General features: G+C 48.7%; 1 protein-coding gene across 2 annotated transcripts in view; it reads left to right on the top strand.

The window, feature by feature from the left end:
- The first annotated feature begins 391 nt into the window (after nucleotides 1-391).
- LOC135227216 (serine/threonine-protein kinase WNK2-like) overlaps nucleotides 392-27,628 on the top strand; it is a 39,877-nt gene continuing 12,640 nt past the window's right edge. Inside the window, exons 1-7 of one of the 2 annotated variants that reach the window (XM_064291054.1) lie at nucleotides 392-11,215; nucleotides 11,592-11,661; nucleotides 13,882-13,958; nucleotides 14,058-14,746; nucleotides 18,332-18,546; nucleotides 19,693-19,902; nucleotides 20,678-20,776. In XM_064291054.1, coding sequence (XP_064147124.1) covers nucleotides 10,394-11,215; nucleotides 11,592-11,661; nucleotides 13,882-13,958; nucleotides 14,058-14,746; nucleotides 18,332-18,546; nucleotides 19,693-19,902; nucleotides 20,678-20,776 — 2,182 coding nt within the window. In that variant the 5' untranslated portion in view covers nucleotides 392-10,393. The remainder of the gene's footprint in view (nucleotides 11,216-11,591; nucleotides 11,662-13,881; nucleotides 13,959-14,057; nucleotides 14,747-18,331; nucleotides 18,547-19,692; nucleotides 19,903-20,677; nucleotides 20,777-27,628) is intronic. The other variant, XM_064291053.1, reaches the window with a different exon arrangement.

Below are 27,628 nucleotides of genomic sequence, written 5' to 3'. Positions count from 1 at the left end.
GGCAGTTCTACTCTGTCCTGTAGGGTCACTGTGAGTTGGAATCAACTTGACGGTAACAGGTTTGGTTTTGGTTAGCCAGTGAATTAAAGGATTCTTGTTGTGCTGCTATTCTGTCTGCAAACATTGTCAGCTATTTGAGCTATGGTAGCTGATAGGTTATGACTAGAGTGTTTTAATTGTATTGTGCCAAACCAAGGACCAGTCCCATCTGGGGTAGTCAGCAGTAGGATTGCTGGTAAACGTTAGGCTACGTTGGGCTAAAGAAATAAAATTTTAAGTCACTGGTCTAATGCAGACTTTTATTAAGGGAGTTAATATCTAGAGGACCTCCCAAGATTCTCATAGTACCTTGACCTTTTATTCTCCAAGTACCTAAGCATGCATGGCCCGTGCATAAGGAAAATCCTTAGGTTGGGATTATCTATAGTGAACCTCCACAAAAGAATAAGTAACCATGGGGAGCACACAGGGTCCGTTTAAAATCAGAGGAACTAGGGATAGATAAATTTGCATTTACCAGCCAAGTTTCTATGTGGACATTGTTATAAGTTGATAACCTTTCAAAGTTTAATTCCCACTAGTAATTTTTTTTTTTTTGTGAACACAGGGTATTGTGATGTTTAATAGTTCTATTCAGAGTCTTGAAGTAGTTATTTTACCAGCTATAATATTATTTAACAAAGGGGTATTGCCCAGTAATAATCTTGGTCTCTGCATTTAATTTTGGGATTTATCTCTTTAACTTAGCATAATTGTATGGGATAAACAAAATAACAGGGACCCTTATAAAAATATAGCAAGCGAATGATACCATAAATATTTAGACAAGATAAGCGCTCCAACTTCTAAAGGTTGTATAGAAAACAGAAAAGAACAAGAAGGGTTAGGCTAAGTTTTGCCAGGCTTAACTTGATTTAATTTTCTTAAGTAATTGGGCTTTGAAAAGTTTGAAGAAAAATTGGAAGACCCTAATTTTATTCTCCTTATTTCCTTTCTTTTATTAGTTTATTTCCTTTATTCCCTTTTTTTTATCCTGTTAATAATTTTAGCATGGAAACAATTACTTAAAAATTATTAATCTATGAATCTTAAGGCAACTTTAAAGGTTATAAACATTGGGCAGGGTAACAACATCTAGTGGGGACATAAAGAACACCATGGAGGAGAATTTCCCAATATAGGGATAAAGCATTCTAAATGTAATTCTATTAGGATCACCTATGCCAATTTTTTTTTTTAAATAGGAATAGAAATTCAAGGAGTTTAATTATCTGTATATATATGAGAAAGAAAGGAGTGGATGTAAATCAGAAAGTAACAGGTGGCAATTTACCAAACTAGAAATCCCAGCTGATAAAACAGTGCCACTTTAAAAGTTATAAGTATTAAATAAACAGTAACTACTTAAGGGGTTTCTATACAGCATATTTACTAGGACAGAATACTAACTTGGTGAAGGATGGTAAAGATTATAAAGCACTGTCCAAAAATCTTAGCTGCTTGTATGAAGTCTTGTTCCATGATTTGGGGCAGAACTGGTTCCTTCTGTCGCAGTTATTTGCTTCTCTTTACTGGGGCAGCTAAGTTTCAGTTTGAGTCTTTTAGTTGGCTGGACAACTTAAACAGGAGGCGCGGTCTTCTTTAATAGGAGGAAGTATATCTAAGTCTTAACTCTCTGTAATTTAGAAGTATAAAGATTAGTAAGGAGAACTACATGCGGTCCTTTCCAACAAGGCTCCAGGGAATCTTTTAGGTGATTTTTTTCTAATATATATACTCCCTTGGAATAATACCAGGCAGATTTTTGGTTTTTGGTCATCAAGGATTCTTTTAACGTGTGAAAACGTTCCTTAGAGTATTGGATTAAAGATTGGTAATATTTAACAGCATTAGAGATGGTGTAAGTAATATAATGGAGGGACATATGTTTTTGAGGAACTACTTCTCTCACCATAGTTATTTCAGTGTTTATTCCTTACAGTCTGTGGCATTTCTGAATATGTTTTAGTTAGAACTTTGACATGAGTCATAACATTTTTTAATTCATAAGATATTCTGTAACCAGTATAATGTTATCAGTTCCTGAAATAGCTGATTCTTACGTAAAAAAGGAAAGAAGGAAGTGAGAAAAAATGAGTCTTTATATCTAGGAAATAGAACATTGTATATGAGTCATATTCTTACATAAATCTTTTAGTAATCTTTTTAGTTTACTTAGTTTTATGTATCCAGTGTTGGTTTCATGTTATTCTGGATCAGCAGCAACTTGAAAACCCCCCTTCAATTTTTATATAAGAGTTTTAAAAATCCTGATTCAGTCTAATGGCATTTATATTCAAGATATTATAGTCCTCTTATATAGCCCCTTTTTGTTATGTTGTTAGTGAATCAGTAAGGTAGAACTTATCTATGAATAGCAAGCTCAAAAATGGCTATGGTTAGCTTGTAATAATAATTTTTTTAATGTGAAAAGATTTGATGGTAAATTACTACAAAAGTAATGCAAAGTTAAATAAAGTCAAATAAAAACTTTAGATGAAAATAGCTCTAAGCATAATGATTAACCTCACATTTAAAGAGTTAGGATATACCAAGAAAAATGAAAACTCCATAGGTGAAACCATTGGCTTTGATGATGCGAGATTTTAAAAGAAATAAATTTGTGACTAAGTTAGCAATTAAAAAGACAATAAAATTATGATAGAATGAACTTATTGTCTAATATCAGGCAAAAAACATAAGAGGGAATATTAACACATAAAATTTTAACCTAATGAAAATTTGGCATTTCTCTTCATTTGACAACATGTTTTATGTAACTTAAATAATTGTGCTTAATCATGCTCATGAGGAGCCTGTACATAGGTCAAGAGGCAGTTGTTTGGACAGAACAAGCTTGGTTTAAAGTCAGGAAAGTTGTGCCTCAGGGTTGTATTCTTTCACCATACCTATTCAATCTGTATGCTGAGCAAATAATCTGAGAAGCTGGACTATATGAAGAAGAACGGGGCATTGGGATTGGAGGAAGATTCATTAACAAACTGCGTTATGCAGATGACACAACCTTTTTTGCTGAAAGTGAAGAGGACTTGAAGCACTTCTGATGAAGATCAAAGACCACAGCCTTCAGTATGAATTGCACCTCCACATAAAGAAAACAAAAATCCTCACAACTGGACCAATAAGCAACATCATGATAAATGGAGAAAAGAATGAAGTTGTCAAGGATTTCATTTTACTTGGATCCATAATCAACACCCATGGAAGCAGCAGTCAAGAAATCAAAAGACGCATTGTGTGGGGCAAATCTGCTGCAAAGGAACTCTTTTAAGTGTTGAAAAGCAAAGATGTCACCTTGAAGACTAGGTGCATCTGACAGAAGCCATGGTATTTTCAATCACATCATATGCATGTGAAAGCTGGACAATGAATAAGGAAACCAAAGAAGAATTAACGCCTCTGAATTGTGGTGTTGGTGAAGAATATTGAATATACTATGGACTACTAAAAGAACAAACATATTTGTCTTGGAAGAAGTATAACCAGACTGCTCCTTAGAAGCAAGGATGGTGAGACTGCGTCTTACGTACTTTGGACATGTTGTCGGGAGGGATCAATTCCTGGAGAAGGACATCATGCTTGGCAGAGTACAGGGTCAGCAGAAAAGAGGAAGACCCTCAACGAGATGGATTGACACAGTGGCTGCAACAGTGGGCTCAAGCATAACAACGATTGTGAGCATGGCACAGGACTGGGCGGAGTTTCGCTCTGTTGTACATAAGGTTGCTATGAGTTGGAAACGACTCAGTGGCACCTAACAACAACAATATTAAATAAACCATTTTAACACTTTTTTCTTTAGGAAATAGAAATAAATCTTTTGTGGCTTTTTATGAAGTTTCAAAGATGTCAGGATGTTATTACAGGCTATTAAGAAACAATAGTTATTTAATCAAAGATCTTAAAGATAAAAGTCTTAGTTTTGCCAAAGCCATGTAGCTTGGTTTTTGATTTAGGAATTTATTCTGTTGAACCTTTGCTTTTGAGGCAGATTGCATTAAAAAATATAATTAATTCTTTAGTTTTAAAGAAAATTTTGTTATTTTAACAGTGAGAAACCCAATTCTTAGTTTATATGTTATTTAATATTAAAGCCCTTAAAAATTCTTAAAAATTACCCATAAAACAAAGTGAGATTAAATGGGCACACCGACCCAGGAGCAAGCACAAGAACGCAGGGGGAGACAGGAAAGCTGGTAATGAGGAATCCAAGGTCAAGAAGGGGAGAATGTTGACACATCGTGGGGTTGGCAACCAACGTCACAAAACAATATATGTATTAATTGTTTAATGAGAAACTGATTTGTTCTGTAAACCTTCATCTAAAGCACAATAAAAAAAATTCTTATAAATCAACTCATTAAACATTTAGCTCTAGTGAAAAAGAACTTTAACCATACCAAAACATTTTTCTTCTTAATAAACCTTTTAAATTTCTTGTAAAAATGAATTTATTTTTTTCTGTGGTATGAAAAGTAAGAGCCTGTAGACTTTAATTATACTGAACATTCACTAACCCAATTTAATGTCAGTAAGTTACTAAAAATTTCTGGTAATTAAATCTGTATATTACAAAACATAATCACTGTTGGAATAAAGCTCGTTTAAATAGTCGATATCGCTATTTAAATTTTTATTATTTTTTTTAAAAACATTTTTATTCAGTTGAAAGGGGTCTTTTTGTTGACTACCTACGTAAATAACAAAACCTCATCAGGAGCAGAATGGATTTTTATCTGGATGTCTTATCCTCAGGAAACCTTGGTGGTGTAGCGGTTTAGAGCTACATCTGCTAACCATAAAGGTCAGCAGTTTGAATACAACAGGCACTTCTTAGAAACTCTATGGGGCAGATCTACTCTGTCCTGTAGGGTTGCTGTGAGTCAGAATCAACTCGATGGCAACAGATTTGGTTTTTTTTTTTTTAGTCTTATCCTCATAGGGGGTTGCTTTGTATGATCGTCTGAAGGTCATTACTCGCTAGATTGAATGGCCAGGCTGGTATCTATAGCCTGCATTATAGTTTCTGTGTGCTTCTTAAAAAAATTATCTTAATTGCAGCAATTTTCATCAAGGCTTGGAGGCAAAAGTTTACAAAGGTGTACATTAATATATTGTTGTTGTTAGGTGCCGTCTTGTCGGTTCTGACTCACAGCGACCCTATGTACAACAGAACAAAACACTGCCCGGTCCTGTGCCATCCTTACAATCGTTGTTATGCTTGAGCTCATTGTTGCAGCCACTGTGTCAATCCACCTCGTTGAGGGTCTTCTTCTTTCCCGCTGACCCTGTACTCTGCCAAGCATGATGTCCTTCTCCAGGGACTGATCCCTCCTGACAACATGTTCAAAGTATGTAAGACGCACTCTAGCCATCCTTGCCTCTAAGGAGCACTCTGGCCGCACTTCTTCCGAAACAGATTTGTTCATTTTTTTGGCAGTCCATGGTATATTCAGTATTCTTCACCAGCACCACAATTCAAAGGCATCAACTCTTCTTCGGTCTTCCTTATTCATTGTCCAGCTTTCACATGCATATGATGTGATTAAAAATACCATGGCTTGGGTCAGGCGCACTTTAGTCTTCAGGGTGACATCTTTGCTCTTCAACACTTTGAAGAGGTCCTTTGCAGCAGATTTGCCCAGTGCAATGCGTCTTTTGATTTCTTGACTGCTGTTTCCACAGCTGTTGATTGTGGATCCAAGTAAAATGAAATCCTTGACAACTTCAGTCTTTTCTCCATTTATCATGATGTTGCTCAATGGTCCAGTTGTGAGGATTTTTGTTTTCTTTATGTTGAGGTGTAATCCATACCGAAGGCTGTGGTCTTTGATCTTCATCAGTAAGTGCTTCAAGTCCTCTTCACTTTCAGCAAGCAAGGTTGTGTCATCTGCATAACGCAGGTTGTTAATGAGTCTTCCTCCAATCCTGATGCCCCATTCTTCTTCATATAGTCCAGCTTCCCGGATTATTTGTTCAGCATACAGATTGAATAGGTATGGTGAAAGAATACAACCCTGAGGCACACCTTTCCCGACTTTAAACCAATCAGTATCCCCTTGTTCTATCCGAACAACTGCCTCTTGATCTATGTAAATGTTCCTCATAAGCACAATTAAGTGTTCTGGAATTCTCATTCTTCGCAATATTATCCATAGTTTGTTATGATCCACACAGTTGAATGCCTTTGCATAGTTAATAAAACATATGTAAACATCCTTCTGGTATTCTCTGCTTTCAGCCAGGATCCATCTGACATCAGCAGTGATATTCCTGGTTCCACGTCCTCTCCTGAAACCAGTCTGAATTTCTGGCAGTTCCCTGTCGACATACTGCTGCAGCCGTTTTTGAATGATCTTCAGCAAAATTTTGTTTGCATGTGATATTAATGATATTGTTCTATAATTTCCACATGTGGTTGGATCACCTTTCTTGGGAATAGGCATAAATATGGATCTCTTCCAGTCAGTTGGCCAGGAAGCTGTCTTCCATATTTCTTGACATAGACAAGTGAGCACCTCCAGTGCTGCATCTGTTTGTTGAAACGTCTCAATTGATGCTCCATCAATTCCTGGAGCCTTGTTTTTTGCCAATGCCTTCAGAGCAGCTTGGACTTCTTCCTTCAGTACCATCGGTTCCTGATTATACGCCACCTCTTGAAATGGTTGAATATCGACTAATTCTTTTTGGTATAATGACTCTGTATATTCCTTCCATCTTCTTTTGATGCTTCCTGCGTCGTTTAGTATTTTCCCCATGGAATCCTTCACTATTGCATCTCGTGGCGTGAATTTTTTCTTCAGTTCTTTCAGCTTGAGAAACACCGAGCATTTTCTTCCCTTTTGGTTTTCCATCTCCAGCTCTTTGCACATGTCATTATAATACTTTACTTTGTCTTCTCGAGAGGCCCTTTGAAATCTTCTGTTCAGTTCTTTTACTTCATGAATTCTTTGTTTTGCTTTAGCTGCTCAACGCTCAAGAGCAAGTTTCAGAGTCTCCTCTGACATCCATCTTGGTCTTTTCTTTCTTTCCTGTGTTTTCAGTGACCTCTTGCTTTCTTCATGGATGATGTCCTTGATGTCATTCCACAACTCATCTGGTCTTTGGTCACTAGTGTTCAATGCATCAAATCTATTATTGGGATGGTCTCTAAATTCAGTTGGGATATACTCAAGGTCATATTTTGGCTCTTGTGGACTTGCTCTGATTTTCTTCAATTTCGTCTTGAACTTGCATATGAGCAATTGATGGTCTGTTCCACAGTTGGCCCCTGGCCTTGTCCTGACTGATGATATTGAGCTTTTCCATCGTCTCTTTCCACAGATGTAGTCAATTTGATTTCTGTGTGTTCCATCTGGCGTGGTCCATGTGTATAGTCACCGTTCATGTTGGTGAAAGAAGGTATTTTGCAATGAAGAAGTCATTGTACTGTGGGGACTTGTGTGTTGCTGTGATGCTAGAAGCTATGCCACCGGTATTCAGATACCAGCAGGGTTACCCGTGGAGGACAGGTTTCAGCTGAGCTTCCAGACTAAGACAGACTAGGAAGAAGGACCTGGCAGCCCACTTCTGAAAAGCATTAGCCAGTGAAAACCTTATGAATAGCAGCGGAACATTGTCTGATATAGTGCTGGAAGATGAGCCCTCCAGGTTGGAAGGCACTCAAAAGATGACTGGAGAAGAGCTGCCTCCTCAAAGTAGAGTTGACGTTAATGATGTGGTTGGAGTAAAGCTTTTGGGACCTTCATTTGCTGATGTGGCACGACTCAAAGTGAGAAGAAACAGCTGCAAACATCCATTAATAATCGGAACCTGGAATGTACGAAGTGTGAATCTAGGAAAATTGGAAATCGTCAAAAATGAAATGGAACACATAAACATCGATATCCTAGGCATTAGTGAGCTGAAATGGACTGGTATTGGCCATTTTGAGTCGGACAATCATATAGTCTACTATGCTGAGAATGACAACTTGAAGAGGAATGGTGTTGCATTCATTGTCAAAAGAACGTTTCAAGATCTGTCCTGAAGTACAGCGCTGTCAGTGATAGGATAATATCCATACGCCTACAAGGAAGACCAGTTAATACGACTATTATTCAAATTTACGCAGCAACCACTAGGGCCAAAGATGAAGAAATAGAAGATTTTTATCAGCTGCTGCAGTCTGAAATTGATCGAACATGCAATCAAGATGCCTTGATAATTACTGGTAATTGGAATGCCAAAGTTGGAAACGAAAAAGGATTAGTAGTTGGAAAATATGGCCTTGGTGATAGAAACAATGCCGGAGATCAAATGATAGAATTTTGGAAGACCAACGACTTCTTCATTGCATTAATATATTACATCATTAATATAAAAGGGAACAGTTGGGTTTATGAAGGGATTTATCTATAGTCAGGTTTAGGCAAAGATCTCAATAATAGTTCAGACTCAAAAGTTTTCTTTATCTTGGTGTCAGATATTATAAAAATTGTAACCACTTATGTAATGGTATCTAAAAACCTGAAACATGTAAGTTTTTTCATTTCTGAGAGAAGATTTAGGCAAAGCTGGCAAAGCCCTCAGTCATGCTTGGAGCTATGCTACCACCTTTTCAACTGCAAGTAGCATGTGTTCAGCCCAGTTGCGTGGTAACACAGAAGCAGTCAGTGCACTTTTCAATAGGCTAATTTATCTTAGAGTTTCTTAGAGGCGCTGCCTTTTTTTTTTTTTTAATTATAAGGCAGGCAAAAACAGTTTTATGAAAAAAACAGTAGTTTTTAGCTGTGGCTTTTAATTTGATACAAGACACAATTTTTTAAACTAGAATCAAGTTAAAATGAAACAGAAAAACTACATAATTTATCGGTTTGTGAGATCAGCCAACCTGAAAAACCTGTAAAATAAAGAACAAATGTGTACACAGGAAAAAAAAATTGGTTGCGAGAAGCTTTAGGTTTCTCATCCCTTTAAGTAATTTCTACAGTGTCAAATTGTGAGGAGCAACCTCAAACGTGCACCAGACCTAGATCAAAAATCTTTAACACAAACTTGCAAGTGGGGGAAAAAAAACACAACTGTGTACTGAAACCTGAATGCGCGCTGTAACTTGAAAGTGCAGTAGGGAAGAGAAAGCAAACTCAAACTTAAGGAACTGGAACCTTGAGTAGACCTGGGGATATCGTAGGAACAGCCCTACCAAACTGAATTTAGCAACAAACTCGTCAGAACTTTTAGAGAGTGAAATGAAAATGAAAGTAAAGTCAGATCCTCAATAAAAGTCACAGAGCTCTATGCAATGAAGGCAGAGCTCAAGTTCGAGAGACTTTACGTTAGATGACCTCTGGAAATCCGGGGAGATGCTGAGCCAAAAGGCTCTGCTAGCCAGGTACACATTCTTGATGTCCCCAGGGTCATAGAAGGCAGAACGTTTTCAGAATCCTACTTCTGACACCAAATAATGTCATAGAGCAAAATCACAAAGCCTGGTTAAAATTATAAGAGTTTTATTGAGTGAATAGAGGCAGCTGCAGCAGAAGAAAGGAACTACGCACTGGGGAAACATGGAGTCCCAGATAACGGAACACACAAATCCAGAGGGGAGCAACTGGGGGCACACAGTTATAGGGTTGGAGGAGAAAGTACAAAACACAGTGTTCTGACTGATTTTATAGTGATTGAGGTCAGTCAGAGGCAAGACAGAGTAAAGCATGATCTGACGTTATTGGTTATGTGAATAAATTGATTGGCTAAAAGACATAATTGAAAGACATGGGGCCAAGGGGGCTTTTTGTTGGTTAAAAATCAATGACGTGATGGAAATTTACAGGCACAGTCTGTTGAAAGTTACCTTGCTCAGAGCATCAGTCACCACAGGAGAATGGGAACAAAGTTTCCATCAGGGAACAAATGAGTTTCCATGAGGTATTCACATCCTTTAACCTAACCGCAAAGCAACTTATTCCTTAACAGTAATAGGGCTTCGTGCCTAGGCAACAAAGGTAGAGACTGGGGGAAAAGTTACATTGAGCTTTTAGAGTTAGTTCGGTTGTTTTACAAATAGGTCAGATGCCTCTATTTTGATTTTATCCCTTATTAGTGGAAAGGCAGACAGTACACAGGAAAAAGGTTATATCTGCAAGTTCAGTGTTACAGGAAAAACAAGAGGGTGGCAGGGAGGGATGGTGGCACTAGTTCAGCCAAAGGGGATAGTATTGTAACAGAGCCCTGCAGGCAAGATGGAGGAACCACTCAAAGACCCACGGAAAGTATAAGGGGGAGGGGACAGCTAGTGCCAAGACCTGAGCAGGAACAAACTTTGCATGTTGGAGAAAGAGGAAAGACCAGTATGCTGGGGCCAAGGGCAGGTCACAGAAGGCATCCTTTTGGCCAAGGAAGGGAAGATACCCAGAGAAGGGTGGTACAAAGTGTGTTTCTGTTTCCTCTAGAGCCAACCCACTGTACAGACCAGCTGACCTCAAAGGAGCCACCCAGCCTCCTTGCTGGCCCACAGCTTCTGAAGCACACTGGCTTCAGTGACCCCCACAGCAGGACACTCGCCCCGTTGGTACCATCCTCCCTCCCCATGACTGACCTGCCCCAAGGCACAGCAGTACCGGCAGCTCCTACCATGCCAGAGCCAGCAATGGGGTCTGCCATCCAGGCAGGGGGTGTCGGGACCCCTCAGGGGCTGGGCAGAGAACGTGAGATGCCCCCGGCACTCATGGAGACTCTTGATACCCAGTGCACTACACAGCCTCTTGGCACTGGCCTAGTGCCCTGTGCCCCACATCTTGGGGAGCCAGCCTCAGCTCTGGAAGGCAGCGCTCAGGGGGAGCCCCTGCTGGCCCTGGTGTCTGAACCCAGCCCCCCTGGCCTGGCCGCCTCCCAGCTCCCCAGCCCCCCGCTGGGGCCTGCTGTCCCTACCCACCTTCCTACGGCCTTGGAGTCTGATGGGGAAGGGCCACCCCCCAGGGTGGGCTTTGTGGACAATACCATCAAGAGCCTGGACGAGAAGCTGCGCACCCTGCTGTACCAGGAGCACATCCCCACATCCTCTGCCTCGGTGGGGACCCCCGTGGAGCTGGGCGACAGAGACTTCACCCTGGAGCCTCCATCCTCGGCACCAGCCGACGTGCCCCCAGGGCCTGCCCTGCCGCCCCAGCCTGTGGTGAGTGGCCTGGCACGTGGCAGGGCAGCGGGCTGGGGGGAGGGGAGGTAGAAGACCTGGGGCAGGCAGGGAATCCCTGCTAGCCAGCCCAAGGGTCCCGTCACTGCCCTTCACGCCTCTGCTGGGCTGGGCCACCCACACGCGCTTGCTACAAGGGCCAGGTGTAGGGACTTGGCATGAGGGCACTACATTGTTGACCTGATGCGGTAGCCCAGAATGTGTATGTCGTCTGCCCTGTGTGGCTGGGTCCCTGCAGGGGAGGAGTCTGGGGGTGGAGGCCAGCCTTCAGAGACAAGAAGAAAAGGGTGCATAATTTAGCTACCAGAGATGTTGACGAGAGACTTATACTGATTTCCTTTTTTGTTGCTTCCTGAAGTTGGAAAAGTTGGAAATGGCAACGGAAAGAGTGGGTGCACTGGAACAGGGGCAGTCTTTGCCAATAACAGGTAATGGAATCAGGGTCCGCTGACCTGCCCAGGCATGTTCACGGGGGAGCCCCAGCCCTCACCCCTGCTCCCCAAAGCACCTCTGTGCTGTGCAGACACTGCCGTTTTGAGATGTGGCAGGAGTCATGGTGACTCTGATTAAAACCTGCTGAGTTCCAGAATAAACCAAACGTTCACACTAATGAGAAAAGTCCTCCTTCTGGTGAATAAGAGCCCTGACTGGGTATTTGGGACGTTGTTGGAAACAGAGTCTTGACCCTTCCAGACTTCCTGAGGAATGAGCGTTCTAGACATTTCCCTCCCCTGCACTTCCGTAGTAAGGCTTCAACACACCAGGGTTCCGAGGTATTTTGGATCAAATGGGGCTGGGGGTTCTAGCAGCTAGATGAAGCTGCAGTGGGCTGGGGCCACCTGCAAGGATCTTGGAGGCAGGACGTCTGTTGCCCCAGGCATGTTCTTCCTGGAATACTGTGAATGTCTTTGGAAACTTTTCCATTGATTCTCATTTCGTTATCTGAATACCCCATGTCTCCAGCCCATGGGAGCTGGTCTGACCTTCTGAACTGTGGTGTTCTTCTCAGTCTGGAATTTCTTGGGGATTGGTAAGATAAGAGTCAGCATCCCGAGGGAGCCTGTAACAGGAACCTCGCTGTGCGTCAGCAGTGAGCTGCAGGTCCCTGCAGATTCACTGAGCAAGGGTCGACCCCTTGGCTGCTGCCTCCGCCACTATATGCCACAGTCTGAGAGGGCTTGGGGGTACGCCCAGAGCTAGTCAGTGCTTGAGAGCCAGGAGCTGCAGTGTTTTGCCTGAGGAGGTAAGGGACTGGGGGACTGAAGCAGAAATGCCTCGTAGGAGGATGGAAAGGAGGAACCGTCTCAGGGCCACTCAGCCTGCACTGTGCTGCGCCATCATCCTATCCGATTCTGGCCTCGTGCACATGAGGAAAGAGCTTCAGGGAGGTTCAGTGGCTTGAGGGGGACTGAGCCACTCCACAGTCCACAGCTGCCAGAGGGTGGACCTCATGGGGGGAGCACTAAGGAGACAGATTGTAGTTTGGAAAAGGTGAATCTTTCTGGCAGACCAAGCTGTCCAGCAATAGAGGGGTACAGTTGGAAGCAAGCCCCCTGTCCCAGAAGGTGTGCAAAGAGAGGTTGGACGATACCGCCTCAAGTATGGAAAGAGAGGATCCAAGCATTGCCTACAGGTTTGGGGTGTACAACAGGCTGGACTGAGTCTCCCCAGGAATCTGGGTTGAGGGTGAGGTTTCTTCACAAGTCCCCAGTGGGGTTGTGCACAGACTTGCCCACGACGGGGGCTTCAGGAGACCGTCCCAGCATCACAAACAGTTCTGTCCGGTCCCAGTTGAGCTGCAGGCTGGCTCCTGTTCCCTGTGCCCTACCTCACCTCTCCTCCCCCAGCCACTGTCCCAGGCCAGGGCTGAGCAGCCCTGGGCTGCCCACCAGTCTCTGCTTTGTGAGGGTCTCAGATGGGCCAGTGCACCCACACCCCAGCTCTTTCTACTTCTGGCTCACTCTGCATGGGGCACTGGGCAAAAACCAAAAACCAAACCCATTGCATCGAGTCAATTCCAACTCATAGCAAACCTATAGGACAGAGTAGAACTGCCCCCATAGGGTTTCCAAGGCTGTAAATCTTTTCAGAAGCAGACTGTTACATCTTTTTCCTGCAGAGCTGCTGGTGGGTTTGAACCACCGATCTTTTGGTTAGCAGCCAAGTGCTTAACCACTTTGGACGTGGGGCAAGTTAATCAGAAATACCATGTCATATCCCCACTCTCTGGGAGTCGCTGGGTGGTACAAATGGTTAATGCACCCAGCTGCTAACCAAAAGGTTGGTGGTTCAAGTCCACCCAGAGGTGCCTCAGAAGAAAGGCCTGGAAATTTACTTCCGAAAAATCAGCTATTGAAAACCCCATGGAGCACCGTTCTACTCTGACACCCATAGGGTTGCTGTGAGTTGGAATAGACTGAAGAGCAAGTAGTTTAGCCCCACTCTCTAAATGAGCAAACAGAGACAGCCACAGATTCTGCAAAGCAACCCTGCTCCAAGTGCCACAGGACCAGGACATTGCAGGGGGCCTCAGTTTCCATAACTGCTATGGGCATGTAGCCACTGCCCAGTGTGCCAGAGTCCCCCTCAGGTCGCCCTTGCCCTTGCTTCCCTGCACCCCTGAGGAACTTCTTGGTCTTTGTGCGCAGAGCCATCCCTCAGCAGCAGCCTGGGCCCCGGTGGATGGGCAGTGCTGGACTCAGCTACCACACCTGGCCCTCTGCAGGTAAGGCGCGTTCTCGGGTGAGACATGTGACAGAGTCACTTGGGCTTGCCCTGCCCTAGTGCCCACATTGGATCTTTTCCTTCCTGGCTTGCTCCCCAGGATGCCATGGCTTCAGTGGTCCCCATGCATTTGGAGCCCACAGGCCAGGCCAACGGGACTCCCAGGGAGACTTTGGCGGAGCCCATGCAGCACTCCACAGGGATGCTGGCCACAGAGAGTAAGGCTTATTGCCCTCGGACGCACGGCTCCCTGGACTCAGGCACCCCACAGAAGTGGCCAGGGCAGCAGAACAGCAGCTTACCAGCCAAAACTGTGGGCCGCTTCTCAGTGGTCAGCATGCAGGATGAATGGACCCTGGCCTCACCCCACAGCCTGCGCTACTCAGCCCCGCCTGACGTCTACCTGGACGCACTGCCCGCCAGTCCTGACATGAAGCTGGCAGTACGGCGTGTGCAGACGGCCTCCTCTATTGAGGTTGGTACCGGTGAGCCCATATCCAGCGACTCCGGGGACGAGAGTCCACGGAGGAGGCCCCCAGTGCAGAAGCAGGCCTCCCTGCCCAGCAGCAGCAGTGTAGCCAGCGATTTCGTCAAGAAGGCCACCGCCTTCCTGCATAGGTCCTCAAGGACAGGCTCTCTGGGCCCGGACACGCCCATCCGGCCCAGCATCAAGGTCCCCACCATCAGTGTCACCTCCTTCCACTCCCAGTCGTCCTACATTAGCAGCGACAATGACTCAGAGTTCGAGGACGCCGACATAAAGAAGGAGCTGCAGAGCCTGCGTGAGAAGTAAGTGCGTGGGCAGGGCTGCAGCCACGCTGCAGGTGTGATTGGGGCTGCAGAATATCAGGTGCAGCGGCTGGGGCTGTGTGAAGCCCAGGCCAGGTCCTATCCAGTGGAGCTGGGGGGTGAGGGCAGTAGGGGAGGGACTGAGGCTGACTCAGGAATCCCACACTCAGAGCCCCCTTGGGGCTTGCAGCAGCTCCCTGCCTTTGTCTGTTTCTGGGGCAGGGATCGCTCCTGTCGTCACCACAGCTTCCTGCCGGACCTAGACCTTTCCTCCACCACCCTCTGCCGTAAAGCCTGAGCATTGTCACTTGCATATTTGCCTTCCTTGCCCTCACACTTTCATCAAGCACATATTTATCCCACCCCACTGTGGCCCTGAGCCTTCCTTAGGGGTGGGCAGGAAGCAGGCACTGAGGTGTACTGGACACTGAAATCACCAGCGAGAGAGGGATGGAGGGATTTTGAATGGGCTAAGAAATAACAGAAACAAGTAGAAGGCACTAGTCCTGCCTCCTCCTTCGAGTGTGTGGCTGATATGCTCTGCACTCTCCCACTTGTTAGCTGCCGTCAAGTCAGAGCCGACTCATGGTGACCCCGCGAGCAATGGGATTAGGCCGTTGTGATCCATAGGTTCTCACTGGCTGATTTTTGGAAGCAGGTCACCAGGCCTTTCGTCGCAGTCCATCTTAGTCTGGAGGCTCCACTGAAACCTGCTCAGCATCAGAGCAACATGCAAGCTTCCACTGACAGATGGGTGGTGGTGATGGCTGCACTCGTGCACTAGCCGAGAATCAAACCCGGGTCTCCTGTGTGGAAGGCGAGAATTCTACCACTGAGCCACCAGTGCCCTGTGCCCTCCCACTACCCCTCTGTTATGGATGTCTAAGTGTACCCTCCTGTCCCAATGGTGCACAAAAGCCAGGGGGCCACACTGTAGACACCAGGGAGGACAGGAGGCGAGGGATGGGTACACGTGACTGCTGGTCTCAAAGATGCTCAGAAAGGCCTGGTGTGTTTCGGTGTGAGGATTGGTGGGAGGCCCACAATGGGCATGACCTGGAACCTTCCAGCACCAAAGTGAGGGCTCAGCCAAGTGGTCTGAGCACAGTCTCCTCCAATCCTGCTGTGGCCTCCATGTGGGCTGTCTCACTGGCAGGGTGAGGCTCAGTCAGTACATCAGGAGTAGGGCTCAGTCCAGGAGCAGGTCTCAGTGCTGGGCTGTGACCGTCTGGCTGCTGTGAGGCGAGGGAGGATGCGTAAGAGTCTAGATGTGAGAAAATGAGTAGCAGAAGCTGGTGTACTCTCTGCAGAAGAGCCTGCATGCTGGTGGGGTGGCCAGTCTGCACACACCAGGAACCATGGTGAGGGGGCGCCCAGGGGTAGGAAAGAGTAACTCCAAAAGGCACCTGAAAGGAAGACATGGCAGCCTGTCTGAATTCAGGAACAAGAGGAAGGGGGAGACTAGCATAAGTAAGTTCAGGCTTTCTCCTTTAGCCTGGGAACAGCCGTGGAACCCGTGAAAGGGCAACAGCTGAGAAGGTGGGGGAAGATTTTGAATCTGAATTGAAGGGACTTGGTTACATCCAGTAAGAGATATCTAGTGGTTCTGGAGCCTCAGCATGCACCTGAAGCCCCTGGAGATCGCTCAAACACAGATTACCAGGCCCCACCCTGGAGCCACTGCTTAAGGAGGAGGGTGGGACCCGAGCACATGAGTTTCTTCCAAGCTCCCAGGAACCCAGCGCTTGGCCCGGACCCCTGCTTTGAGAAGCACCACTGCAGACTGCTGAACATGTGCCCTGAGAGCAAGCAAGGGCCCAGCTCAGAGCTATCAAAGGAGTTGTCCCTGGAATAGAAGTTGCTTTGCAGTCAGGTTCCCTAACACTGTTGTCAAGGATGGAAGGAAAGGAAGCAGCAACCAGGCTGGGCTTTGGGGATCACATACGTTAAAGTAGAGATCTGCCCTGAAGTTATTCTGAATCAAATGCTCCCTCTGGTGAGCCAGTATCCCTCACGTGACCACCAGCTCACACTCTTGAAATAACACACCTCTTTCCTTTTTTTTTTCCAAAAGCTCATCGGATGCAACAATACTTTGCTGTTTTTCCCTGCCAGTTGCAGAGAAAAAAGCTGCTCAAATTTTTTTTAATAGCTAAAGAAAGTCATTTTTCTAAAACAAATCTGGTAGATGTTGAAGATAAAGTCAGAACTTTCTTCCTCATGTTTAAGCATGAAAAACACCTGGTGCCCTAGCCTTGAAGGAGGAAGAGCTGGACCCGTGTGTGGCTGAGGGGCTGCAGCCTCCCCCAGGCTGGGAGCTGTGTGGCCATCTGTGTGGCCAGCTACCCATGCAGACCTTCTCTCTCATCCCTAGACACCCGAGGCTAGATCAACAGGTACCTGCCGTAGACGCAGGGGTCCACACAACTCCCTGCACTTCAGACCCAGCCCCAACTACTCCTTTAGGTCTGGAAATTCAATGACTCACAGAGCTCCCTGGAAACACCAGCCCTGTGCTAACAGTTTTAATATAACAGAAAAGGATGTAACTACAGATATGCACAGGGCGAGATCCAGGAGGGGTCCCAACACAGAGCCTCAACATCTCAAGGGGACACACTTACCTTTCCAAGAACAGATGTTCACTCTCAACAAGCAGGAACCTCTTCAACAAGGAAATGCTCCGTGACAGCTCTCTGGAGCAGAATGCCCCCTGCCAATGCAGCTCTTGAACAACTTTTCTCTCAGCCAGGACAGCTTTGCTCTGTCCTTCTCTCTGTACAGCTGTCAGCTCTGCTGGTTCTGTGTACAGCTCTGCTGTCCTCTCTGCGGCTCTTAACCAGGTCTGGTAGGCTTTCCAGCACAAGGCTTCCGCGTCCAAAGGCTGAGCCATTCCTCCTGACTCTCCTCAACTCGGAAGCCCCATCTGAGTCTCCATGTTCTTGGGCTTTTATAAGCCAGCCTTCAAGCTCCTTTGTCATTACCGTAGGCTCTTTGTCAACTACCTGGTGGAGGCTCCCTAACCAAACCTGGCAAAAGTCACAAACCCTCAGGGGCAACAAACAACTTGTGAAATTTCCCCAAGGTCAATTTCCAAAAAGCAGGGGTGGAAGACCACGAAGGGCAAAAGTGCATTGCCCCACAGGGGTTGGTCTGGCTCAAAAGACCAAAGGCCACATGGGAGATTCCACACCTTGTACCTGTGTTAATGTCTAGGGCTTTTATTGCAAGCATAAATACAAACTTGAAGTCCTGCATCCTTCCCTCATCAAAAAACAATGGCAGTGGCAACAGTTCTGCACATTTGAACGCTGGGGACTCCGTGGCCACTGCTTCTTCCGTTCTGTGTCCTGGGTTGTGTGGGTGCACAGGCTTGTATGTCACCTATGTAGTTTCAGGGTACTGGAAACTGCCCACTTGTGGCGCATGTTGAGACCCAGTTAGACCTGTGGATAGGCTGCTGGCCCCTCATCCCATTCCTTCCTCCTTACTCGTGGCTGGGTTTCGTGGAAGGGCACATGGGTGTCTGCGATAACGGGAAGCCTGCCTGCCTCCCTCTCTTTCCTTCCTTCCTTCCTCCTCCAGGCACCTGAAAGAGATCTCGGAGCTGCAGACCCAGCAGAAGCAGGAGATTGAGGCCCTGTACCGCCGCCTGGGCAAGCCGCTGCCCCCCAATGTGGGCTTCTTCCACACGGCACCCCCCACTGGCCGCAGGAGGAAAGCCAGCAAAAGCAAGCTGAAGGCGGGGAAGCTGCTCAACCCCCTGGTACAGCAGCTCAAGGTCGTGGCATCCAGCACAGGTTGGCAGGGGCTCCTCCTGGCTGGCCTGGGGGCAGGACCGGGTGGAAATGTTACCTGGGAGGTGGGACCCCAGTGAGCCTGGGAGATTAGGCTCAGTGAGGCTGTGACATCCTCCAGGCCCTGGGAAAGGGTCTGGGGTTTATTCTTCCTAAGTCCCCTTTACTTGGAGCTGGGAAGGACATTGCAGGCTGGGGCAGGCCTGGGCCTCTCATCCTCTGTGTGGAGAGGGATGACTGTAAGGGGCTTTTCAGAGTCAGGCTCCAGCCCTGAGTGAGCAGCCTCCCCCAGCTGTCAATCCAATATCGGGCATGGTTTCTGCAGAGTTGGGGGGCAGGCCTCAAGGGCCCCCCGCTGCTTACTACTGCAGGGCACTGCAGAGGATAGGCCTGTCCTTCTGCTCCCGTTTCTATAATCATCTCAGCTGGCCTGTGTCTAGGGGCATCAAAGGTAGGTGGGAGGAGGAGAAGTGAGGACCCTTGGCTCTGAATGATGACATCCTATCAATAAGTCTGCTGGCCTGGCCTCCAAGCAGTGAGAGCCCAATCCTTGCACTGCAGGGGTCCCTGCAAGCTCTCTGTGGCTGCTTCTTCCTGCTGGCCATAGTTCTAGAGCTCTGTGGTGAGACAGGCCCAGGAACCAAAGCCCCTGAGGGGCAGTTAGCAGCCCTGTTGATGACTGAGGTGTTGCTGGGAGCCTGAGGGCCACACACAGGGATGCATGAGTGAAGTGACCTTGGTGCCAGTTCTGAGTCTAAAGGAGGTGGTGAGAGGAGGTTGTGCACAGGCCCGCTTTGGACCTAGGTGTGTACCTCCAGGTGTGCACCTCCAGGTGTGCACCTCCAGGTGTGCACCTCCAGGTACGCTATGGTCTTCAGCTGCACTTGAACAACAGCAAATCACAGAGTAACAATCTCTGGCCTCACATTTGTGACTGATGGAGACTATGATCACTTTTCTAATCTTTCCAACACTCCAGTATGGAGGATATGGCTGTGTGCCCATCGCATTCAGAGAACTCAGAGGCACACAGGCAAGAGAGCTTCCCCAAGGTCACCCAGCAAACAGCAGGGAGACAGAGATAAGCACCACACTGGCACTTCTGCCAGCGGCGCCTCATCGTGCCTGTCACCCTCTCTCCCCACCCAGGTCACTTGTCAGAATGCAGCAGAGGCCCTCCTGCTAAGGACCCTGCCCAAGGGGGAGCAGGGCTTGCTGCAGAAAGCCCAGCGGTGCCCCCGGCTCCAGACCCGTGTGGCAAGGCAGTCCACACCCAGCAGCCCTGCTCCGTGAGAGCCTCCCTGTCTTCCGACATCTGCTCCGGCTTAGCCAGTGATGGAGGCGGAGCGCATGGCCAAGGTGATTCCCAGCTTTCCACTCTCAAGCATGTGCTAGCCCAGGGCTTCGGTGGTCCCCAGGAGCACGCCAATGTATAGAGGAGGACAGAGCTGCAGCAAGTCTGCTGAGCGGCCACTTAAAAAATATTAGTCTTTGAATGCAAAGAATGGAATTGCCCAGCCATCACCCAGTCTTGTTGTGAGTGGCTCCAAAGGAGGTAATGCTTGGCTAGCATGAGCCTAGGGGAGCCACCAGGACCCTGAAGTGTAGTAGCCGAATGACCAGGAGGGGAGTCAGGCGGGGCACCTCTGTCCACTATCCTGCGACGGTTCCTAGTTACTGGCTTACCCGCCTTGCCCATTCCCTACGAGGAGCCAGCTAAACACCTGGGCCTCCTGCTCAGGAAGGTGGCTCGGAGGAGGGCCAGGATCTCGGGCGGGAGATTCGCCTTGAGACGGAAACGCTCTCTCTTCAGCGCTGCCATGGATGATAGCAGCAGCTTGATAAAGCGCTCACCCACTCTCTTCACCACCTCTATCAAAAGAAACCTTGGTGATTCTGATGAAGGTGCCACCCCCCACCCCTCACCTCTGGGAGCTTGCTTCTCTTCTGCTCCTACCATTGCCTTCTTTCCATTACGTGGTCAGTGGCTTTGGTCCTCTGGGCTGGGCTAGGCGCAACCATGGATGTTAAGTAACAAAGCTGATGTGACTGGTGGTGTGGTAGGACATAGAGTCGCAGTGACTTGTACTTGATAAGTGTCTCTTTGTTTTCTTCCCTTTATATTCATTTGCAGGCTGGACGGTTTCCCACCAAACGTCTGAGAGAGTGGCCTATAAATCTAGTAGCAAACCTCGTGCCCGATTCCTCAGTGGACCTGTGTCTTTGTCCATCTGTCTGTATTTGTTCTTTTGTATTTTATCACCTCCTGTCCCTTGGTTTCTCCCCCTTTTCTATATTCATTGGTACCTTTGATGCGTTTGGCAGGTGCCTTCCCTTCCCTCCCCCCATTGAGCTCACCCATCACTGTCAAATGGAACAGCCCCAAGCCTCTTCCTTTGGATGATGGCGTCCTGTCTGCCCTCAGAAGGCTCGTGCGCATGTCTCTGCTCGTGCCTGGGCCTAAAGCATGTGCAGACGCCCTGCCTCCTGGCCAGGGTGCCCCATCTCTCAGATATACCAAGGCCCTCTGTATTTTGTTACTCATTTATTTAATTTTTTTTACGTTGGATGTAGTTTTTTCTGTTGCGATTGTGGCAAATATATATGTCCGCTGTCCCCAGTTCCAGCGACAACAAAAAGACAACCCCAACCGTCTCTAGACGCATGGTGTTTTTCACACATGTTTGGACTATGAAGACATGCATGTAGCAAGCCGATACAATTCTAGAAGGTCACTGGAGGGTGTAACTTCCGTACCAGGGCTGTACTACAACAACTACAGTACTGTGTCTCCCCACCGCCCCGCCCCCTGCATGTGGGAATGCTGAGAGGACGGTGCTCCAGCTAGGATGCCCCACGCCCACCCGTCCCCTCACGGGAGATCTGACCACCCACTCGCCCTCTTGGTTGCCTCCTGCTTTCTCCAACCCTAAAGATGTGATTGACAACCTAGACACACAGCTCTTCCTCCAGAGGTGTGCCAGCCCTCCACCCTGCCCCGTGTCTTCTAGCTGGAGCACTTCACTCCGTGTACTTTCCTGTGACCTCATGTGACCTCAGAGATGAAGTCAGTTAAGCAGTTCCTCACATCTCTTCTAAACCCAGTTGCCATCTTCTTCAGATCCTTTGGAACATCCTAGTTATTCCATTTTAAACAATGTTGCCCCTGCGTGGGGCCATTCCTAGCTGCAGTTCATTTTTAACCCTCAGGATGATTGGCAGATGAATCCAAAGTCATAGAGTTTTCAGGTTTTTATTTTTTAACGGAAAAATCATGTTTTTTTAACAATCGGATGGACATGCTGGTTTGGGGCGCATGGCTTTTTGCTTGTACAATAAAGATACATTGTCCTTGTGGGGACCCAGAGGCCACGTCCACGGCAGACACCCTGAGTCAAGTGTGCACTCACATCCGCCTGGCCACCCCATCCGAGTCCACGTGGCTCAGCATCCTCCAGGCCTGACAGATCAAAGGCACGAGGGCCACTTAGAAATGCTTTAAGAAGCCCCAGCGTTTCCACCTTTAGGCAAGTGACCTCTTGTCCACTAAGTAGGACGCCCCATGTCGGCAGCTTTCGGTTGGTGGCTTAGCTGAGTTGTGGGAAGGGGTGGAGAGCCTCTCAGGCGCAGCATTCTATGGAAGCCCCCCTGCTCTGTAGCCACGGCCCAGCTCACCTGCTCGTCTACCTGGCACTTGCATTCCTCTCCCAAAGGCTGTGGGTGCAGCTCTTTGTGGCGTGGCCGCAGGCCTCGTGGGCTGCAGGGCCTCCGGCATCTCCAGAGCAGACAGTGCCTGTCCTGGGCCTCCATGGAAGCAGAGCAAGGCAGACGGCGGTTTTCCCGGGAACTTTGGGTAAAAGCATCAGCGGGGATAGCGTGATGCGCTGCTGAAATTGTCATCACTCTGCCTTTTCCCTCACATGGTTTTAAAGCATGTTCATTTGTTTACTATTCATTATCATTCTAAGATTAAAAAAGAAGAAGTGGGGCATGCATGGATAAAGGACTACTACTGTCCCTGTGGACAAGAAGAAAGGGGAAGGCAAGGCTTAGGAGCACCTGTGCAGGTGTGGCCCAAAATGGGGGCAGTTGTTGGGCTGCCGGGCCTGTGGCCTTACTGGATTGGCAGGCAGACTTTAGGCCTGGTTTAGGATGTTGTAGATTTGATGGTATTGCTGGTTTTCACAGCCCAGCCTCTTATTAGGCAAGCCTTGACTGAGTCCATATTCTCTGGCAGGCAGTGTTCCTGTCCTGGGCGCCTCTCGTCCGCAGCTTTGTAGACTTAGTTTGAGGACTTGGCTCACGGGCTTGAAGTCTCCTGACCTCACTCTGCTGTTGCACTGGAAAGTGACCAGGATCCCCTTTTGTCCCTAGTGCCATGGCTTCAGGCCCTCTGGACTGTGGGAGTCATTCAGGAACTTCTCGTTGAGCCTGCTCTGTGCTGGCTCCTGTGCTAACCCTGGTAGGGGGTGCCTCATGAGAAGGAGGCTGTGGCCCTGCCTCAGGGCTTTACCTCTATGAGAAGACTGAGCACAAATGTCAGCTGCAGAGAGGCGGCCACCTCATGAGGGCTTGACAGCCAAGGAGACCTGGCAGAAGAGGCGAATGTGCTGGGCTGCAGGGGTGAATTGAATTTAAAGAGGTGGGAAGGAGAGGGGACATTCAGGGCAGGGCAGAGGGAGCAGAAACTGGGGACTGGAGGGAGGGGACCCTGTGAGCTGAAGGCCTTGGCTGCAGGCAAGGAAGCCAGCTTTCTGCACCTGGCAGGCTTATAAGGACTACATAACATTTTCAGCCAACTGCCTGGATTTGTGACACCCTCGCTTCCTGGAAGAGAAGAGACACCATAAAATAAACTGTTTCCAACTCTGAAGTACAGAAAGCTCGTGGCTCTGGGAAGCACAGAGATGAAACAACTTGGACCGGGGGCTGAGACTGGATCTGAGAAAGCTAGGGTTGCCAGGGGTCTCTGCCCGGTATGGAGCTGCTTCACAGCAGCAAGCATTCCAGAAGGCCTGGAAGTGTGTCCCTCTGGTGGAGGCCCCGGAAGCCCCGCCAGGCCTGGTCAGGAGGAAGCACCGCAGAGAGCAGGGCCTCTTCATCCATCCAGGTGGGCCTGGAGGGTTGCGAGCAGCAGGCAGGACAGGCCCTGGGAAAGACGTAGATCTCAGCCAGCCCCAGCAGCCTTGCAGCCGGCCCCTCTCTGCCCTTGGCCTTGTGTCACTCGGGCCGCATGACCGTAACCGCTGATTATACAAGACCTGTCCACCGTGGTTAGAGGAGGTGTGGCGAGACAGGCCCACTGTGGGGCCCTGAAGACCCAGGGAGAAGTGACCTAAAGAAGCAAGATGGAGTCCTGGTTGTTACTGCTGCTCAGAAGCTTTTGTCAGACCCTTTCGGTCCCCTCTTATTTTAGCTCCTCGTTTAGCCAGAGGCCGACTCTGGTGTCCTTCCAGTCCTTGCTCCCATGGGGGAAGCATTTACTATCACTTTGCATTTATTTCACATGTTTACCAGCAGCATTCGTAGCTACTACCCATCTGTCACTGGAGGTTTGCATGTTGCTAGGATGCTGAACAGGTTTCAGTGGAGATTCCAGACTAAGACGGGCAAGGAAGAAAGGCCTGGTGATCTTCTGAAAATCAGCCAATGAAAACCTTATGAATCACAGCTATCTGATCTGCAGTTGATCATGGGGATGGCACAGGACCGGGCAGGACTCCTATGCTTTGTTGCTCAGGAAGTCACTGTGAGTTGGGAGCTAGCTAGACAGCAGCTAACACAGCAGCAGCAGCAGGCCTCAGCATCCTGCCTCTGGGGGCTTTTCATGCTCTGAGGCCTTCCTGGATGCCCCCGGCCCCCTCTCCTTCACTGCTGTGCTTGACTCCTGCTCTGAGCAGTATCCAGTCTGCTCTGGAATGGTCTCCCTGTGAGAAGGGTGCAGAGCACACAGCTGAGGGCCTCGCCGCCTTCCGTAGACCTTTGAGCACTGTGATAAGGGTCTCCGAAGCCAAGGAGGATGTGTGGGGGGCTCACAGTTATACAGTCCCCCATGTTGTACTTGTCCTGTGGCCCCAGCCCACGTGAGTGTGATCCCCAATACGTGGGGCCTCTGTGAAGTGGGCAGGTATGTGCCTCGATTCCCATGAGTCACGTGGTAGCTGGACCTGGGGCTGATAAACTTCCCCAACTCATACCTGGGTGATCTGAGTTCAGACCCACCTCTGCTTCCTTCTCCACGGGCAGCAAGCGTTCGGTGCTTCCACAAGAACGGGGCTGCTGGGTCTGTAGAGGCGCCGAGTGGTGCTTTGGCGTCACACACCCATTGTTCTCCTGTGCCAGAAACAAGCATCCACTGCCCACCCCAGTGTGAAACTGGAGCCATTGGATTTGAGCATTTGTCGTCATGGAGATGGACCAGGGAGGCACTTGGCTTGAACACAGGGCCGGTTCTTTGAGGAGGGCAGCGGCCCTGCTATTTCTTGGGAGGCTGCTCCCTGATATTGACCGTGTGAACAGTATCTGAACACTGTGGTATAGAAAGCAAACGTGGTGAGTTGCTCGGGCCTGACCCACTTTCTACACACTCTGTCCTGGTCAGATGCACTAGGTTTGGAGAACTCGTGCCTGTGGTGTCTTCTGCACCCCAGCGGGAGGGGTGGGCCCTGGTCTTCAGGCAGGGAAGGAGCAGGGCTGTCTGCCAGCGTCAAGAGGAAGCCTCTGTGTGTCCACCCAGGTGGCCCCACTCTCAGGGACGAGTGGAGGGCTGAGCAGAGCAGGGCCCATCCTCACTCAGGCATGGCCTGAGACCCAGATGTGCTGTGGGCTTCCCGTTAGTGCCAGATGCAGAGCACCTGGTCCCATCAGGCAGTCACTTCATGGCCCAGCACAGCACAGTCGCTGTCTTTAGGGCTGTCAGTACAGGACTGTCACAGCCCAGAAGAGACACAGCCCCATAGGAAGTCAGGCAGGAGGCTGGCACCCGGCCCTGTGCCTCATCACACCCAGTGCCCTTCCCTTAGTGCCTCTCTCAGTCTGGACCAGAAGATCTGACGGTGGAAAGGGAGATTTCGGAAGTTCTGAGAACTTGGAACAACTCGTGGCATTCACCTTTTTTATCTAGAAGGCTTCTCTCTTGCCATTTGGGAACTGTGGAGAAAACTGTCGGGCCATGTTCCTTGGGAGTCATCTAGGCACAGGGGAGAGCTGTGCTTACTGAACTTTTGATGGGCTAGTTTAAATGGAGTTGGCTTTTTTAAAAGTTCATTCTTTAAAAGCGCCAAAATCAAAGGAGTATCCCTACAACTTGAACAAATAGAAAAAGAGCAAGAAAAAAGTTCATTCTCTATGTTCTCTGAGACTCATTTGGGGGAAGTGAGGAGTCCTTCATGTGCCAGTAGACATAGGAGCAGGCAGGAGCTGTCCAGACACGTTGATGGTGGTAAGTGGTGGAGTCTATGCCTTCCCTGGTCTGTGTGAGATGAGCCCTACTAGGAATGAGGGAGAGACCTCAGACTGGCTGCAGTGTGGACAAGAAGCTGCAGTTTGTGTCCTATAAGCTGAGACTGTACACCCATTGGCACTGGGTGTGGTGAGCTACAGGGGCTAGTGCCAGCCTTCCGCCTGACTTCCTGTGGGGCTGTGTCTCTTCTGGGCTGTGACTGTCCTGTACTGACAGCCTAAAGACAGCGACGGCACCGTGCTGGGCCATGGAGTGACTGCCTGCTGGGACCAGATGCTCTGCACTGTGGCATTCTGTCCTCAGGAGGCCCACCATCTGAGGGAGTGTGGGGTGGGCATTCACAGCATGAGGGTCTCTTCAGGAAGTCCCCACATCTGAGGGAGTATGGGGTAGGGTAAGCATTCGCTGTGTGGCATTCTGTCCTCAGGAAGCCCCTGCATCTAAGGGTGTGTGGGGCAGAGTGAGTGTTCACGGTGTGGGCTTCTGTCCTCAGGAAGCTCCCCCATCTGAGGGAGTGTGAACCGGGTGGGCGTTCATGGTGTGGGGTTCTGTCCTCAGGAAGCCCCCGCCTATCTGAGGGAGTGTGGACAGGGAGGGCGTTCACACTGCGGGGTTCTGTTCTCAGGAAGCCCCCCCCCATCTGATGGAGTGTAGATGGGGTGAGCATTCATGGTGTGGGGTTCTGTCCTCAGGAAGCCCCTGCCCATGTGAAGGAGTGTGGATGGGGTGGGCGTTCTGTCCTTGGGAAGCCCCCTATCTGAGGGAGTGTGGGTGGGGTGGGCATTCGTGGTATGAGGTTCTGTCCTCTGGAGGCCCCCCATCTGAGGGAGTCTGGGTGAGTTGGGCGTTTGTGGTATGGGGTTCTGTCCTCAGGAAGCTACCCCATCTGAGGGAGTATGGGGTGGGGTGGGGGTTTGTCCTTGGGGAGCCCCCTATCTGAAGGAGTGTGGGATGGGCATTCACAAATGTGATGAGCTCTTGTCGGGAGCATAGAGCAGATTCTTGGCACTAGGAAGCCTTGCTCGGTGACCATGGGGAAAATCCAAGTCTGTCCTTGCCTATGTCCACTTGCCCACCTGCCCCAGGCACACTGTACATCTGAGACAATGGCTGGGCACTGGCCATTCACTACTTGCCAAAAGTCAAATCCCATAGATTGCCTGTGTGCTTTAAAAGTCTTGCTACAGCCAACCTCGGGACGTTAGACATCCACCAGCTGCCTTAGGGTGGTCCAGGCAGTAGGAGGTGGAATGTCCCAATGATGGTCCCACCCCAGGAAGGGCCCTGAGGACCACCTGCAGGGGCCCACACCTGAGATAAGGAACACTCACATTTCCCAACTCAGTGACAGCACTGACTTGATTTAAGTCAGTCCTCCAGGATACTGGACTGGCCTCTACCCTGCAAAACAATGTATCATTTTGGACTTAGCCATCTGCGGCGTGAGGCTGCGCAGCCAGGCAGCACCTGCGCCTGGTCCACCTGAGGCTTGGCTCAGGGACTGTCAGTGGTTTTTCCTGCCCCAACCAGTGGGGCTCCTAAGAGCCTTCTGTCTGACAGCCAAGCATTGTTCGCTGCTTTTTTTTTTTTTTTTTTAATTTGCTTCTAGAGACAAACACTTCA

This window comes from Loxodonta africana, chromosome 9 (assembly GCF_030014295.1).
Source record: "Loxodonta africana isolate mLoxAfr1 chromosome 9, mLoxAfr1.hap2, whole genome shotgun sequence".
NCBI lineage: Eukaryota > Metazoa > Chordata > Mammalia > Proboscidea > Elephantidae > Loxodonta > Loxodonta africana.
This window is presented reverse-complemented; position numbering and strand designations above follow the sequence as displayed.